The sequence below is a fragment of the Lepidochelys kempii genome, chromosome 5 (genome assembly GCF_965140265.1).
Source record: "Lepidochelys kempii isolate rLepKem1 chromosome 5, rLepKem1.hap2, whole genome shotgun sequence".
In the NCBI taxonomy this organism is placed as follows: Eukaryota; Metazoa; Chordata; order Testudines; family Cheloniidae; genus Lepidochelys; species Lepidochelys kempii.
The window spans coordinates 10,018,956-10,037,795 of NC_133260.1; the positions used below are offsets into that span (position 1 = coordinate 10,018,956).

Below are 18,840 nucleotides of genomic sequence, written 5' to 3' on the forward strand. Positions count from 1 at the left end.
TTTACTGTCAAGTGCTTGTTTTGCCTCACCTAGTGCCAAATTGTGAAATACTGGTTGTCATTCTTTCAGAGCTAGCTGCACCTCTGTTCCCTCTCTGATCTTTGAGGATATTTCTACAAAGCAATTAAAAAAAAAAATGGTGGCATGGCTGTGGCTGGCCCAGATCAGCTCACTTGGGCTTGTGGGGCTCGGATTGCGGGGCTAAAAACTGCAGGGTAGTCATTCGGGCTTGGGTAGGGACCAACAAAAAGTAAAGATGTTACGTTATGAAATGCACTCCAGTAACTTATTTTGACAAGTGTTGAGATTTCATTGAGTAATAGTAAATGTACTGTGTTACGCTTAGTAAAAATAATAAATCTCCGTAATAGGAAACCTTACAACTAAATTTAGGATGAAAACTAGTAAGTTCTTCTAGTGATGATCCCTATATGGATTCCAGACATGGGTGTGCATGTGCGCCATGTGCAAGAGCTATAAGTGGACGTGCATGTCGATGCTGTTCCAGTTCCATCTTACCACCGTGTGGCCAGAGTCGGAACCCCTGTTCCTTGCTGCTCTTAGGTCTGCTAAGAGAACTTTTATCTGTTTATTCTCACCTGTATATAATTGCTAGCATGTTCTCGCTGGATAGAGTAGTTCTTGTACACTTTTAGAGTAACAGCCGTGTTAGTCTGTATCCGCAAAAAGAAAAGGAGGACTTGTGGCACCTTAGAGACTAACCAACTTATTTGAGCATGAGCTTTCGTCAGCTACAGCTCACTTCATCGGATGCATTCAGTTTTAGTTATTTAGGCTCCCCTGTCGGACTTCTTCCCCTGGAGGGGAGACAGTACCTCCTCTCCCCACACCCCTGGGATTATGCCCCGACAAGCTAGCTTGAAGAACTGTGCTTTGTGCCTGCTCTTCTTCTCCGTGAGCGTCAAGCACCAGCAATGTCTCGGTGAAGTCTACGTCCTCGTCCACTGTTCCATCTGCTGCTCATTCCTGGCTCGGACTCGGGAGGGCAGGGAACTCGCCTCCGCGTGTTCCTCATGGAGGAAGCTATGTGTGCAGTTGGATTCACTGGAATGGTGCCCATCAATATTGGTGAGTGACCCTCTGGCTTTCTCCCGCCTACTGGAACCCTACGTACTGTTGCATCCGCTGAAGCCCCACTGTGAGAATTAGAAACCCAGACATGGACATAAGGGCGCCTCCCCGATGGGGACTGCTCCTAAGCACAGCGTTGCCTCCCCGAGCCGTGCCCAGTCGGGTGAGAAGTAACATGCCGAGCCGGCTGCTGCGGCTCCTAAGAAGCCCTGGACAGAGTATAAGATGAAACACTAATGCAAGCCGTAGGTGCTGCTTCCCACCCTGACTCCCAGTCTGCCGCCATCTTCACCGCCGGCACCATCTATGCCACTGGGCCCTTTGAGACTGGCACGCCCGGCTCCCACACTCCAGGCTGCCTGGAACTGCTGATGCCCATAGCCAAGTTCATTCTCCCATATGCCAGTTTCCTATCTGCGGATGCTTCATGCTTACCTCTCCAGCGGATGAACCTCTCCTACTCCTTCCGGAGTGGCGCTCCTCTTCCACCCACACACCAACAGCTCCACCTCTACCAGATCAATCCTCTGAGTCTGAGTGGTTTTCCAAGCGAGACCCCTTCTCTCAGCCCGGATTGTGGGCATTACCCGCCCTAGCCATATGCCTATGACTCTTGCACTGTGCCGTGATTCCATTGCCCCAGGGCCCGCCAATGCGTGGCGAACCCTATGCTTGGCCCTACTGGCCTCCATGGGACCCCACGTAGAATGTGGGCTACCACTGCTGCCATATTACCAGCCATCCCCTGCTTGCACCATGTCCCCCTCTGGGTATGATGAACAGGAGGAAGAGGTCATCGTGCAATTGGTGCCGCTGGTCGTACCCGACAAGGCATTAATTCCACTTTCTCTCTCCCCTCTGGATGACCATCACCAGTACCACAACCTGCTTCGGCGCATGGCGGAGGCTCTCAACCTTATGGTGGGAAAAGGTCCAGGACCCGCAAAACAAACTTTTGGATAGCCTCCTGCCACCTGGACCCTCCCTCACTGCTTTCCCTAGCCACTTAACCATTCTACAACCAGCACAGACAGTTTGGCACATGCCCACCTCCTATGCCCCTACTCTGAAGTGCCCCTGGAGATTCCTCCCATTGCAGTCTCCTACAAGAGGAAGCAGATGCCCTGCTCCGGAAGAGCACCATAGAGCATATTTCCTGCTGTTATCATGGCTGAGGGTTCAATTCCCCCTATTTCCTTATTCCCAAGAAAAGGGTGGCCAGTGGCCCAATCTGGACCTCCAGTTGCTCAACAAGCTCACCCGTAAGTTCTGATTCTGGATGGTCATGCTGCCCCTACCTTATTCCGTCCCTCCCCTGAGGCTTCTGGTTCATGGCTCTCAATATGAAGGATGCCTATTTTCACATTGACATCCACCTGGCTCATCAGAAATTTCTCTGTTTCACCGTGAGGCACTCCCATTATCAGTTCCGGGTCCTCGCCACTGATATTGCCACCGCTCCACATGTGTTCAAAAAGATTTTCACCGTCATCACCACCTACGTACGCCACTTCTGCCACTCTGTGTTTCCCTGCGTGGACAATTGGATCCGCATTGCAACATTGCACACCTGCCTCCTTTCCCCTATCCATGCCCTTCATGATCTCCTCATCCACCTGGATATCTATATCAATGAGGAAAAATCAGTCCTCAACCCTACCCAAGCAATCACTTTTACTGGGGCTCACTTGAACTCTATCATGGGCCGCACTTCCCTCCTAACGGATCTCTTTGCAGCCCTCACCTCTCTCTCATATGGTCCTGGCACCTTCAGCTACTCTTCAACTACATGATGGCAGTTGTGTATATCAACAAACAAGGTGGTGCCAGGTCGCCCTCTCTCTGTGCAGAACCTTTCACCTCTGGAACTGATGCATCAAGCATGGGATCACACTGCACACCGTGCACCTTCCTGGCAGACACTTTCAGCAGGTCCTTCTACATGAATCATGAGTGGGAGATCCATGATCCCATGCTTCACTCCATCTTACACTGGTGGGACACCCCACATTGGGACCTCTTTGGGATTTTGGAGAACTGCAAATTCCTCCTTTTTCTCCTCCAGAGGGACCCTTGGGATGGGCTTGTGGGGCGAAGCCCTCCTCCTGCCCTGGACCTCCAAAGTCTGCTACGCCTTTCCACTCATCCCTCTGATCCCGCAAGTCCTGTGCAAGGTACGAAAGGATTGAACAATGATCAACCTGATTGCCCCCTTTTGACCTCGCCAGTACTGGTTCACCGACCACCTCCACCTCTCCGCTTTTCCTCCGATCCACCTTCCATCCATCCACCAACCCCCCGTGGATGGTTCCTCTGTCTTCACTCACCTGACCATCGCTTGCTTCCTTAAAGGCTTGCTCAATGCCTGTCTGCTGGAACTCCCTCTTGGAAAATGTACATCATCCTCTCTGCCCTCACTAAACATCCCTTTGAGCCCCTCCTGATCTGTTCCCTCGCCCACCTCTCCATGAAAGTGATCGTCACCTCAATGAGGCACATGAGCACCTTCACTACTTGCTACGCCATTCCCTCGGCGGTGGTGGTGGATGCGGCTGTCGGCCGAGCGGTCCTCCAGACTATAACTTCACGCGACGCCACGCACCCACCTTCATGCTGAGCACTGCTCGCCACTCTCCCATGTCTAAAATCCATATAGGGACCATCACTTGAAGAAGAAGAGAAGGAGGAGGTTACTTACTGTAACTGGAGGTTCTTCAAGATGTGTGGTCCCTGTTTGGATTCCAATACTGCCCTTCATGCCCTCTTCTGCAGACTCCATTTCTTTCAGATAAGAGGGATACTGAAGTGGCGTTGACCCGCACAGCCTCTTATAGCAGACATGCAGATGACGCACGTGTGGGTCAACAGACACTACCGAACAGTTTTGGTTCTGGTGCATGTGCACCCATGTCTGGATTCCAGACAGGTACCACACATCTTGAAGAACCTCCAGTTGAAGTAAGTAACCTCCTCTTTCTCCTATATTTGTACCATTGCAGTCTTTAAAATGTCTCATGATCCAGTTGTATTGAAGTCCACTAGAATCTGCTGTTTTCATACCATTTTGTTCTATCATTATGATTCTTAAAACAGGTAGTCATAATCTTTACTTGCATCTGATGAAGTGAGCTGTAGCTCACGAAAGCTTATGCTCAAATAAATTGGTTAGTCTCTAAGGTACCACAAGTACTCCTTTTCTTTTTGCAAATACAGACTGACATGGCTGCTACTCTGAAACCTGTCAATCTGTACAGTCTTCTATAGAAGGGTCTATTTTTATTCATAACAAGAATCAAGAGACTCAAGTTATAGTTCCAACTTTTTGCTAGCTTGCTGCCTAGCCTTGGGCAAGTCATGTAAAATTTCTATGTGCTTCTCTATGCAAAAAATGGGTATAATGGCTACCTTCTTAACAGGATGTGACAGTTTGTCCCCTCTGAATGCCACCAGATGTACTTGGATCCTGCTGAGTCAGCCTATTCTTACAGCCTGGGTCCCCTTTACCTGGTTTTGCTGGGGTAGGCTCACAAGCCTCTTCCAGCCAAGCACACAGGCAGTGCCACACCCAGCTGCACAGAGAGAGCGATCCGCTCTGGAAAGATTCAGCCTTAGCGGCTTTCCCCAGCACTCTGGTCCCCACTCCCTTTAAGGGGTACAAACCCAAAGGTTTTATGAAATTTGCCCCCTCCCTCAATGTGGAGGAAGATCTACACAACCTCTTGCCTCCCCCCCCCCCCCAGTTACAAATTACATAAACTGAATTATATTATAAAAAAAAGAAATACATTTATTAACTATAAAAGGTGAATTTTAAATGGTAAAGAGGTAGCAAACAGAACAAAGCAAATTACCAAACAAATAAAGCACAACATTTGATTCACTAAAGGAATTGGTTACAAATAGTAATTCGTCACCCAAGATAGTGTCTTAGGTAGATTCCTTCACAAGCCAGGTATCTTTCCAGCCTGGGTCAAGCAGCTGTGTAGTTGTGACAAGTATATTTAAAATTTACTGCAGGCTATATGTTTACTGGCAAAACCTTGCTTGCTGAGTGCAGTGGAATAAAAGGTGCATAGCTTTATTTCTTCACCAAAGTTATTCTCTACTTATTTTACACCTTCAAGTACTGAAGATACTGCTTTCTTATCACAGGTTTCATGCAGTTTATTCAGTCAGTCCCTGTTGCTGAAGTTCTTGCTACCGAAGAAAGTATACAGGTATATGATCTGGTGTCTCTTCTTTTTTTGTTCATTTGGGGACAGTGTCTTCATATTGCTGATCTTTTGCACGAGTATGCAGCATGGATATTTAATGACTAAAATTAATATTCTTGAAGAATTCAGGGCAAGACTCAACTAGTTTTAACACTGAAACTCTGTGCTTTACTGATTAATTGAAACTGATAGTTATGGGTCTTGTTCTGAACTGGTTTTTTTCTAGTTTTAGGTCTGCTATAGGAGTTCATAGTAGCAAAAGCTTTAGAACAGTCAGTTGAGATACATACCAGTGTTTTTTGTTACTGGGACCTCCCACACTAGCATCAGCTTTTTGGATACCACGATCAGCTTCAACAATGGAACCCTACGGACAACCATATACAAGAAAATCCACTCATCAGCACACCACCTTCATAGATCCAGTAACTACCTCAAACACACCAAGAAATCTGTTATCTACAAACAGACACTCAGATATTACAGAATATGCTCCAAAGCGAAAGTCCAGGATGCACACCTTAACATGCTCAAAACCACCAACCAAAGACACTTCACCAGGGAAGTAGATTGCATCATGGAACACACCACCCAAATACTTTGAGAACCTGCTTCAAGACAGAAATAATACCCCTCCAACTGTACACCCTTATTTGTCACCTACTAGCTCACACTGGAACCCATACATCGTTTCATCAGACAACTGCAACCTACACTTGAGGGGGACCCCATCCTGAAATAAATCTTGCATGATCCCTCACTTCTGGCCTTCAAACAACCTTTTCTCCTCAAGCCCCCCTCCTCCCCCCCCCACACACATGCGCGCACGCACCTCTCCAAGCTCATCGTCATAAGCAAGCTCCCCACAGACCAGGACGTGCCAACTCAAAGTAGCATTGGACCTTACCAGAAGACCAGATGAAAAACCTGCAGACATATTGCCACTGCTAGAATGATAAACACCCCCCACAGCATACCTTTCAAGATCAATGGATCCTACATGTCTATCACAACATGTGGTGTACCTCATCAAGTGCACTAAATGACCCTATAACAACTATGTAGGTGAAACCAGACAATCATTACATTCCTGAATGAACTCTCACAGGAAAATGATAAAAGACAAAAACACCATATGACCTGTGGGTGAACACTTTTCATAAAACATAAAACAATTACTTTGTCTGACCTGTCTGCCCTTTTCCTCAAAGGAAACGTGCACAACACTTTCAAAAGATGAGCCTGGGAGCTTAAATTCATAACTCTGCTAAACATTAAAAATCATGGACTGAACACAGACATGGGATTTATGGCTTATTACAAAATCTATAACCTGCTAACCCCCTCTTTTTGTCCTGTGATTGTAGAGGTCACAGGCCGCTCTACCCTGAATGATCCCTTAGATTAGAATACGTGCTAACTACTTATGCTGAACAATTTATTCCACCTTGCATTTTAGATGTGACACTGAGTACCTTTACCTGAAGAAGAGCTCTGTGTGGCTCAAAAGCTTGTCTTGCCACCAGAAGTTGGTCCAATAAAATATATCACTTCACCCACCTTCTTTCTCTAATATCCTGGGATTCTACACTACATACACTACACTAAATTCCCAAGGCATACCAAAGCAGGACTTTCTCCTGTACAGCACTTCAAAAGCCTGCACTTTTATACATTACAATATCGACAAGGGCCCTTCACTTCTGTATCCTGGCCATTTTCAGCAATGTAGGGTACTAACCAGTTAACTGATAACTTTGCTGCACATCCTTTTCTTTAGGTGATTACTTCATGAAAAAACTCCACTTCTCAAGTTCAATACATGATTTTCCAATGTTCCTAACTTGGCAAAATCAAAACCAGTCTCCTTCAGAAGGCGGTTATGGACTATCTTGATAAAAGCTTAATTCCATTCCAAATTTCAGCTTTAAACCTTGTGACTACTTCTATAAAAAATACTAGATTTGTTTGTTTTGAGTGGAAGTAAGCGGCATAAAGTATTAGTGCATAATTTGTCTAATGTTCATCACATTATTCTAAGATGTTACTCAACTTTTAGATTAATTTGAATTGCTAGTGCTGTTTAGCTTTTTCTAGTCTAGCAGAAAAATATATTTACTATGGAAGCATTTTTGATGCTCATGGTAATCATACAATAACTCTGCAATGCAAATTTAATTTTATGGGTTATTTTAAAGGAAGAGCACTTCAATTTGTGACAGTGATTTTAAATCTGTTTCTGCTTTGGTGAATAAGAAAATGCGAACGGAGATCTAAACTGTAGCATGAAAACATAACTTGCTACATTTTTTTTGTTGGTTTCACGTTATCTGTCAACTTTGAACATAACACATTCTTGAATTCAACCTTGACATTCTTATAAGTTTCAAGATTAATACCAGAAGTGTCTCTTCACAGAGTATGGTAATAGATTTACCAAGGACATAAACTGCTAACTTTTCTATCTTCCCTGAAGTTAGTTTAAAGCTTTATGGGATAAGTAAGTTTTTTGATGTCCTTCCAGAACTTCTTCAGAAAACATGCGCCAAGCGAGACTGGTCCTAATGGGATAAGTGCAGAGGTCATGGACACTTATGTTAAAAGTTGTGGTAAGTTTATTACAAATGTTTACTTGATGATTAGATATGCCACTATTGGCACAAAGGACAGTAGTGTGCCACTATTGGACCTGTAGTGTTAGTAATATTCAGATGCATTGTAGGTAGAATTTATTAAAAAATAGTGATAGATATTTTTAACTTTTCTCATTTTTCAAGTACCTGAAATGAGAGGAATTCATCATTTAAGTAGTATAGTATCACAGTGATCCTGATAAATATTGGTTAACCAATGAATACTTAGATTTCCCAAACATATCTTGCAATCATGTATTTTCCTGTCTAACAACATGATGGCAGTGTGACGGGTTAGGCCCCTTAGGAAGCCCCCTGATGTGCTGATATACCACTGAGTCTACTGAGTCTACCACTGAGTTCTGCCAGCATGGGCCCCCTTTAACCTGTCTTGCTGAGCCAGGCTATTAAAGCCTCCTTTAACACACACACAGGTAGGGCCACACCCAGCTGCAGATCAGCTCTGGGAAGATTCAGTTTAAGGGACTTGCTTCAGCACTCAGGTGTCCACCTCCCTTGGAGTGCAGACCCAAAGATGTGTTATGAAATCTGCCTCCTCCCTCAATGTGGAGGAAGGTATGCACAACTTCTTGCCCCTCCCCCCCCAGTTAGAAATGATAGAAACTGGGTTTTATTATTATATTAAACCAATGTTATTAACTACAAAAGGCAGATTTTAAGTGATAAAAGGGGTAGCAAACAGAACAAAGCAGATTACTAAGCAAGTGAAACCAAACACACAAACTAAGCTAGTTTCACTAAAGAAATTGGTTACAAATAGTATTTCTCACTCTAGATATTGTTGCAGGCAGATTACAGAAAGTCTTGAAAGGCTGTTATATTGGTCTCTCTTGAGACCTCAGGTATTATTACTCACAAGCTAGACGCTCTTCCAATTTATTTTTGGTTTTGTTCAGAAAAATTATTCCAGTGATTTTTTTTTTCCCCTCCAAGTCTAATGTTAATAGTGTGAGCATTGTTAGCATTAGGGACTCACTGATGACTTAGTTGTAACTTCACTGTCACCATAAGATTATAGGAGCCAAGTGTGAAAGCAGTATAACACTGGCAAATAGAATTGTGTAAACGATACTATTTGCAGGACTTTAAAATATTTATTTTAGTTTCACTTTCATGGTGTATTAAATCATTCCCTGCTGATCTAATGTTGGAAGAAATAAGGTGACTTTCAGATTTTAAGCATATGTAGCCTTGTAAATGTACATACAACTATACAGTATTAGATTTTAAGATTTCATTAATACATAAGAAGATACCTACTACATTTCTCTTTGCATTTCATTTTATTTCAAAAGTTGTTCTTTATACTCCCTATGTTCTTGCTTTCCCAGTTTATCCATTTTTCAAGAATTAAGCTAATGGTAAACCTACTACTATGAACAGTATGGAACACAGGATATCCAGGATATGGAATATTTTTGATTGTTTATAATTTACTTGTCATTGCAGCTGGTTATTGTGTTATTACCTATATCCTTGGAGTTGGAGACCGACATCTGGATAATCTCTTGCTAACAAAAACAGGTATTTTAAAAAAAAAAAATCATCAAATTCTGCTACAGTATAACTTTGCAAATATATCTTGGCCTAATGTTTTGTTGAATTTTATTTTATGGACACTCTAACATCCAACAAATGATAGTTGTGGATTAGACTTTTTTTTTAATGTTAAGGCTACATCAGACGATCTAAAGTTGACTTGTTAGTAATTTATAGCTTGAGATTGAACGTATTAGTGAGGTAGCAAGTAGGGAGCAGACTGCATCATGCATAGAATTAAATACTTATTTCACCATGTAAAATGAGTGCATGTTGGATACTGATGTCAATGGAGAGGTATATAATGGGAGTCTAGTAATTGCAGTTAAATACCAATATTCTTATACACAATACATTTTCTCTCCACTTTTCAGTTTATACTGTTGTGCCTATCCTACATACATTCTTGTGTGTTTAAAGAAAAACTAGAATTCATAACTAAAAGTGGCTTGGAAACGAATTATTTTTTTCTTTACAGGCTAATGTACAAACAATGCAATAATACTGAAATTCCTGTTCTGTGCAAATTAAGGACTGCTAAAAATTTTGTCAGTTACAAAATTGGTTGACTAAAATGTGCATTGCTGGAAAGCAACACTCAGCAGATTAAAATGAAATTGAGTTGCTTATTGTAACTGCCTCTCTGATTAATTTTGTCCTCAAAACAGGAAATTTGACACTGATAACTTAGACCTTTCAAGTTTTAGCTGAAACGTTAGGAAAACGATGAAATTAATGGGTAATTACTAATTAGAAAGTAATGCTGGCTCCAAAAATCCTAATTGTTCTTTATAAAATTGTTTAATTTTTCATAGGCTCTTTCACACAGTCTCAAAGCAATTTCAGGATCTATTAATTGTGTGCCCGTTGTAAAAAGACTTTTTGCAGACAGATTTGGCAGCTATTATACACTCAGCTGCATTCCAAATACAGTACAAGTTTAAACATGTTTGGTTAGTACTAGTTATATTGATATTCGACCATCTTGATTATTACACCAAGATATCCCTGCTCATTCCTGCGGTTCTAATACTGTTTTTAACCTAAAAGTGGTTCCATGTGTCCTTCTGTCAATTCCTAGAAGGAATCGGCAACGTGTGGCATGCGAGCTGATTTTTACTGGCATGCTGCTGCCAGCCGGGGTCCCGGCCCCCAGTCTCACTCAGCCCACTTCCTGCCTGGGTGAACGGAACCCCAGGCTGGCAGCAGTCTGAGCGGGGCCGGCGGACGGGACCTTGGCTAGCAGGAGCCGGCGGACGGGACCCCAGACCGGCAGCGGGCTGAGCTGCTCAGCCCACCGCTGGTCTGGGATTCTGTCCGCCGGCCCTGCTCAGCCCGCTGACAATCTGGAGTTCCGGCTGCCGGCCCTTTGCCAGCCGGGGTCTTGGCTGCCCGCCTGAGTGAATGGAATACCCAGCCAGCAGGGGGCTGAACGGGGCTGGCAGCTGGGACCCTGGCTGGCAGGAGCTGGCGGAACCCCAGACTGGCAGTGGGTGAGCCGCTGCTGGTCTGGGGTTCTGTCCGTCACCCAGCTCAGCCCGCTGACAGTCTGGGGTCCCAGCCGCCAGCCCCTTGCCAGCCGGGGTCCTGGTCACCGGCCCCACTCACCTCGCTGCTGGTCTGGGGTTCCAGCCGCTCGGCCCCCTGCCAGCCGGGTCTAGGCCTCCGGCCCTGCTCAGCCCTCCTGCTGGCTTGGGGTACTGGCAGCCAGCCCAGGGCTCTGTTCCTGGCCTGGGCCCAGCGCTCTGCAGCCTTTATAAAAAAAAAATTGCACTACAGTTAGCTTAAAAACTCAGCCCGCTGCCTACCTGTGTGAACGGAACCCCAGGCCAGCAGCAGGCTGAGCGGGGCCGGTCGCTGGGACCCCACTGCATGCATCCGATGAAGTGAGCTGTAGCTCTCGAAAGCTTATGCTCAAATAAATTTGTTAGTCTCTAAGGTGCCACAAGTCCTCCTTTTCTTTTTGCAGATACAGACTAACACGGCTGCTACTCTGAAACCTTAAAAACTTGAAAACTTAAAAACTTTGTATATTACAGTAATTGTTAAATGTATAATGTTAATAAATACATAGGTTTGATGAAACAAAGTAGTTGTACTTATGTGCCTGTGCTTAATTTGTGTTTTCGATGATTTACCTTCTCAAAAAATCTTGCATGTCTCGCACCTGCAGGGAGTGCGTGCACCCCAGGTTAAGAACCACTGCACTTAACTGATAAGATCTGCATTTTAATTTAATTTTAAATGAAGCTTCTTAAACATTTTAAAAACCTTGTTTATTTTACATACAACAATAGTTTAGTTATATAATGTAGACTTATAGAGAGAGAGCTTCTAAAATCATGACTGTATTACCGGCACGCAAAACCTTAAATTAAAGTGAATAAATGAAGACTTGGCACACCACTTCTGAAAGGTTGCCGACCCCTGTCCTAGAATCTTAAATGCATGTCTAAAATCCTTAATATTTTTTCTCAGTGTTTCTAACGCATGTTGTTATAATTATACAGGCAAAGGTATAACAATTATCTGAAATGCATGTTTAAAAAACCCTGTGCATTAAAATTGAGAGAGAGAGAGATTCTGGAAACTTTCATAAGCAAAACTTTTTTAAAAAAGCAAATTAGGCAATGGCAGAAGTTTTAAAAACAATAGGCACGTGTGTTTGAAAATGTTTACAATTGAATTGGACTCACCAAATTGTGCACTAGCTAGCCTTTGTAAATATAGAGCTATCCTTTTTAAACACATTCTTCCTACCTACCCTTCTGTACCCTGTTGTTTGTTAAACTTGTTGCATCCTGTCTTAATTGCTGTAGCTTGTAAGCTCTTAGAGGCAGTGACCATATAATATAGTTGTAGTGGTTTATAGTTAAGCATGGTCATTGTCTCAATTACACTGTTCCTGGTAGGGTAGTTTAGCCCTCCCGCAAAACCTTACCTCTTCCCTTTCTGAGGTAAACGAGTCCAACAGAACTGAAGTCCACAAACCTTCACCCCTTGGTGCATTGCTAAACTTTGATGGTGCAGGGGTTCACAGGCAGTTCTTTACTAAACACACACATCACATTCCTTCCCAGAGTTCTTATCCTCCTGCCTGCTTCTTGGCCCTCCTCTCCAGCTATTCCACAAGCTTTTTTCCCTGTAGGTTCCCTCTATGCTTTCCTCTCAGCTGGAGTCACTTCACTTCATGTTCTCTCCCTGTTCTGAGAAGGTTACTTATGGTCCCAACCCCTTTCCCAGAAGCTTTTGCTCTCAACCTGAGCACCCTAGAACTTGCAAGTCCCAGAATGTGTTTGATGTGGGCTTCAATAGTAACAAGTGTACTGGGCCTTGGTTTGGGCATGTCTTTAAAGAGCCAGTACACCCTGAGACATGTTCTTTGTAGAACACTTAACAAAAAGGCTCCCTATTCCTGATTGCAACCTCTTTGCATTGTTAATTATATAACAGTTGAAGTCAATCTGAGATCCAGAAACTCAGCACCTCTGAATATCTAGGTACTTAGTCTAACAATTGGGACCCAAAATAAAGAGGCAATTTCTGAAAATGTTAGCTTCACTTCAGTTGTTCTCTGTAAAAGGTGGGTAGTATGTATTACTTTCCAGAGAGTATGAGGCTTCAATAAATAAGGGCAGAGAATTAAAGCCAATCAGCTGGGGAGATGGGAACAGAACTTCAGACCACTAGACTCCCAAACCTGTGCACATTTCCTTGGAGAGGGTATTTTTATAGGGACAGGTGTGGAGCATTCAGCTGTCACGTAGTTTTCCAGCTAACAGAGTATGACCTTTCTTAGCTGCCTCCTTTATGAGCTTAGCAGTTACCCATGCAAAATGTTCTCCGTATTCACAGAATGATTTTCAAAGGCTCATAACTCAAAAAAAAAAAAAAAAAAAAAAAAAAAAGCTAATTTTCTGAAAGGCTTAAAGGCAATTAGGACTATCTCCATGCCAAATATCACCTTTCTACCTTCAGTTGTTACTTCTATAAAGTTGATCTTTTTTATTATGAAGAAAGAGTGTATTTTTCGTCATATATTCAAACAGAGGAACATTTTCTTATTCTCTCCTTACCCTCCACCCCTCAAAAAAAATTTTTAAAAAAAAAGTACCTTGGACATAAACCTAGGATTGAGATTTTGAGCCTGAAAGATGATCATTTTCTGAAGCCCCAGACTGTTGAAAGTGACATTACCATGGGAAGTGTCATGCAACCTTAACCATAGCAGGTCACAGTTAGCACCCCATTTTGATAGTTGTCAAGGTTTTGTGAAGTTGGAATGTGTGGGTGATGTAAATAAATGTATTGTTATTTCTTCATTGTCACCCTAAAACTGGTCAAACACAGTTCCTGAATTGCAGAGATTAGTTAAATTCCAATATGTCAAATTTGTTTACTGAAGAATGTAAGGCTTCTAGCATTCAATTTATAATTTCCCTAATTACATAGCATTTTTCCAGCCTGACTCTTTAAGTCCACCTGATAACATTTTATTATAAGTATAAAAACATAATTAGCATAGTGTATGTTTCTGCTATTTTATTAGACCTCAAACAGGCTGGTGTAGTAAAAGGATTTGGGGACCAAACCAGTTACAATGGCTTTACCCATTTCAATTTATGGCAAATAAAATGTAGGTCCACGGTCTTGACTGAACTTTAGGTAACTTGAGCTTGTCACACACCATTTATGATGATCCGGTATCTACATTATGTTTAACAATTCTGAAGAGTTTCCAAATTCTTACTTGTGTCTGGAAGTGTGTTGTAAGACGATGGTTTTCAACCTTTTTTTTTCATTTGCAGACCCCTAAAAAAATGTCAGGTGGAGGTATGGACTCCTTTGGAAACCTTAGACATAGTCTGAGGATTCCCAGGGGTCCACCGACCACAGGTTGAAAACCACAGTTGAAATATATTGGTTTAACATCCTTACATTCAGTAAATACCCACCATCTGGAATTTGATATTTACCCAAAGCCCCTCTCTCATAATTACGTTAGCATTTTTGTTATTTTTAAAGGTGAAACTGGTATCACTGTAACTAAATTAAAACCTTTCTTAAATTAAAACAGAGTAATCAACAGAACACAACATTAAATGGCTGGAGAGAAAACTGAGCCAATGTATAAACTCTGATTTTGTTAAATGATGCACTTAAGTATTAATGCAGAGTATGAATTTTGATATGGAATGAATCTCTGACCTAAGCTCTTTAGTAAAGGTTTTATTTATTTCCTGGATGGGCCGCAGTTTGTGTTCATTTCATTTTTATCAGATTTAAATTGTTTGAAAACTAGCGTGAAACTTTAACAAAATATCTTTGTCCCAAAACATTTACTCTCCTTTGTATTTGCATCTAGTTTTGTGTGTCAGTTTGCTGTTTGTATTGTGAACCTGTAAAATATTTTTGAATACAATGCGTACGAAAGGCTGCAGAAAATAAAGCCCCTGTCTTGCACTCCAATTCACATGAAAATCCTTACACTGGGGACTGAATTTAGTTTTTCCACTGGAAAATCCTAAGCAGTGCAGCAGAGGGCAGTACTTATCCATGATAAATTCTGTCTGAAATTCCTCTTATCTCTGTGTTGTAATATATACTCCATAAGATAGTAAAACAATGTGGGTTTGAATGTACCTTTTTCCTTAATGATTTCCTTTGTGACTGGTAAGCAGACTTCTCAAAATCTTAAATTCTGCATCAGTTTGAGGAAGAAAAATATATAAACTGATATTTATGGTATTTTTGAAAGTGTGGAACCTGTTTATTAAAAGTACCTGTATGGAATCAATCCTACAAACACTTGGTATCCGGCCTTATACTTACCACTGAGTCTCCCATTGACTTTGGTGCAAAAAGACTAGTTCTAGTCTTCTCTTGTGGTTGAGAAGCTAAACACAAACATTTTTCTGGCAATATAGTTTGTATAACCACAAAGCTTTCCCTTCTTAGCAGGATTTGTTTAAACCGTGCAAGCCCTCCTGGGCAATGGGGGGCCATAAATAGGGTACTACTGGACCCAGCTGTGGGTTTCAGTACTCGATCTTATGTTCCATGTGGGAGGAAATTCAACAGATCCCAGGAGCCTTTTATGGCTTTCTCTTAATAGTCCATAGCTGTCGGCTCCTTCAAGTCTTGCATTTAAAGTCCATTCCATAGGGCTTGTCTTTCCTCTCAACACATGGGAAGAGGTGTAATTCCTTTGTGGGATAGCATGAGTATGGGCACCATCACAGCTCTTTCTGTAGAGGGTATTTTGTGCTTATGACAAAACTAAATGTAAAATTAGTCCTTTATTAGGCAGAATACAGCATTAAACATGAACACCAGGATATGAAAACAGCTCTTCCCTACTCTACATCAGAAACATGTAATCAGTGTACTGTAGAACCAAGATAACAATACATGTAGTAGTTTATGGGCTCTAAAATTTTCTGTAAAAAGAAAGGGAGTACTTGTGGCATCTTAGAGACTAACACATTTATTTGAGCATAAGCTTTCGTGAGCTACAGCTCACTTCATCGGATGCATGCAATAGAAAATACAGTGAAGAGATTTATATACACAGAACACGAAACAATGGGTGTTACCATACACACTGTAACGAGAGTGATCAGGTAAGGTGAGCTATTACCAGCAGGGGGGAGTGGTGAAGAAGAAAAAGAAAAAAAAACTTTTGTAGGGATAATCAAGGTGAGCCATTTCCAGCAGTTGACAAGAACGTGTGAGGAACAGTGTGTGTGTGTGTGTGGGGGGGAAATAAACACGGGGAAATAGTTTTACTTTGTGTAATGACCCATCCACTCCCAGTCTTTATTCAAGCCTAAGTTAATTGTGTCCAGTTTGCAAATTAATTCCAATTCAACAGTCCCTTATTGGAGTCTGTTTTTGAATTTTTTTTGTTGGAGAATTGCCACTTTAGTTTGTCTCCAGAGCTTAAACGGGACAGTGTCACCATGTACTCTTTAACAAAAAAAAAAAAAAAAAAAAGGGGGGGGGGGGGACAAAGAAAAATGAATCCAGAGTCTGAGTAACTTTTAAATAGTATGTCCTTATTCTTTTTGTTTGTTTGTTTGTTTGTTTTAAATCAGGGAGCTAAAGGGGCTTCTACAAAAGAAGAGATTGACCATACAGGAGAAACAATAAAATTGACACTTTACAAAGTATTGTTGAAATCATAAAGTAAACAAAATGAAAATAGATCGCTCTTTTTCTCTTCTCCCCTCCCCCCATTTTTACCGGTAACCATAGCTGATTTATTTCATTTTTTTATTGTCCCTTTAATACTGAAGCATTTGTAATTTTTTTAGATTTATTTTAGTAAGCTCAATTATTTTTACTCTGCCATGTATTGTTTCAGTATATGTTCAGTAAAGAGATTTAGTGGTAACGAACAAAGTATTAATTACATTTAATAGATAAAAGTATAATTGTGTAAACTAAGTCATGTAGCTTCTCATTTTTTCAAACTCGAAAGCCTTTCTGATACATGAATACATATTTTGGCAATTCATATACAATGTACCTGAGCCTATGTAACTTAAAATGTACGTATTATGCCTCGGTATTGTTTCTGTAAAATACTTCAAAATAACAGCACTGCAAGCGATTCCTTTTGTATGAGAATAGATATTGTCTTGCATCTCACCGAATTGAGATGCATTATAAACTAAAAGAAAAGGAGGACTTGTGGCACCTTAGAGACTAACCAATTTATTTGAGCATAAGCGAGCTGTAGCTGATGAAGTGAGCTGTAGCTCACGAAAGCTTATGCTCAAATTGGTTAGTCTCTAAGGTGCCACAAGTACTCCTCTTCTTTTTGCGAATACAGACTAACACGGCTGCTACTCTGAAACCTGGCATTATAAACTGTCATTGATTCCTATGCATTTTTAATTTGTTGCTTCCAAAGCCAAGATCAGGCAGTATGGCAGCAACTATGTAATGAGACACTTTGTCTTCCAGCAAAATACGCAGTTTCAAACAACATCAATCGATCATTGCTGCATCACAAATCGTTGCATATATAAATACTGGTACTTGAATGCCATCCGTCAGTAGACCCTTCGCTGCCTTAGAAAGAACTGCTAGTTGTGAAGCTGAATTGTCACCGACTTGATGGAACACATTTAAAAAGACTAAAGTTCCCAGAAGTTGCATCTTTTTGAAACAACCCATCTTAAAACATTTGTCTCTTCCATTTATTGAAGGCAACTTGTTTTGGGGGTTTTTGTTTTGCTTTTGTCCCCTCTTTTATTTTTATTATTGAAAGCATGGAGCCAGTATGACTGCATCAGTAAAACAAGTTGGCATATGAATGGAAATAGAGACTTTGGTCCTGACTTTATTTGCCAGCCGAATAAAGCATGCTCAAACCTCAAGCGTGTATGTGGCAGGGCACATTGCTCTTGAGTCTAAGAACGTAATGAACTCAAGGATTGTACCAGCTGTGAACTTTGTGGAGTCTTACCAAGAATGGGGACCCCAGCCTGACATTAGGGAAAGAACACGGGTTTTTCTGCATGCCTTGGTCTCATTGGAGAGAGCTGCAAAGTCAGAACAGGATTGCAGGCCCCCAGACAACAGGGCCCTTGAACAGTTTTTTGTGCCTGATGCAAGCCCTTAAGTGTTCTCAGCTCTTCATTGTTACAATTGGATCGTCTAATGCAGCTCTTCTGAGGAGACGCCAAAGTGAAAGATAGTTGGACTCCAGATGCTCCCCAAAAGTGCTGCAGGCACTATAAGTAGATTTGCTGATTTTACCAGACCCTGTTGTATGTAAAATAAAGAAGCTTTAAAACATTCTCTCTCTCTCTCCCTATGTATGAATATATAAAAAAATAAAAAAAACGTGATGAGAGAGAGAGAGAATGAACATACTAGCTTGTAAACATCTCCAAAATTAATTATCCTCCAAATCCCTCCTTAAAACTCCTTTTCTGTTATGCCTACTAAACCAGCAGCCTTGCCATTGTCCTAAGACCACTGCCTATCATGCTGACTAATATTGTCTCCTTGTTTTCTTGGATTCTCCTGGCAGTAGCCATCTATCTATTGTCTTATCCTTAAATTGTGAGCTCTTTAGAGCAGGGACTGTCTTACTAAATTCTGTGTTTTATACAGTGCTCAGCACAATGGGGTTCTGATCCATGACTAGGGCTCCTAGGTGCAACAGTAATACAAATAGAAGTGCAGAATATATTTATCTGGATCACCTTAAAGTTTTTGTCAGTGTGTTTAGGATTTAACATCTGCACACTGAATGAATTTGAACAATAAGCACATCACTTTACACTCTCCTTTCTACTTCACTTTCCTACTTAGGCACAGACTGG

At 41.7% G+C, this 18,840-nt stretch overlaps 1 protein-coding gene across 7 annotated transcripts in view; it reads left to right on the plus strand.

Annotated features, from left to right (window-relative positions):
- The window catches only part of PIK3C3 (phosphatidylinositol 3-kinase catalytic subunit type 3), a 137,463-nt gene that overhangs the window by 68,182 nt on the left and 50,441 nt on the right, over positions 1 to 18,840 (plus strand). For 5 of the 7 annotated variants that reach the window (XR_012158836.1, XM_073343431.1, XM_073343432.1 and 2 more), the window contains 3 exons: positions 5,245 to 5,309; positions 7,831 to 7,915; positions 9,410 to 9,484. Coding sequence is in view for 6 of the 7 variants with exons in the window: in XM_073343431.1 (XP_073199532.1) it covers positions 5,245 to 5,309; positions 7,831 to 7,915; positions 9,410 to 9,484 (225 nt within the window). In the remaining variant the exon portion in view is untranslated. Of the gene's footprint in view, positions 1 to 5,244; positions 5,310 to 7,830; positions 7,916 to 9,409; positions 9,485 to 16,596; positions 16,898 to 18,840 lie in introns of those variants that run through there. The other 2 variants (XM_073343435.1, XM_073343433.1) reach the window with 2 other exon arrangements.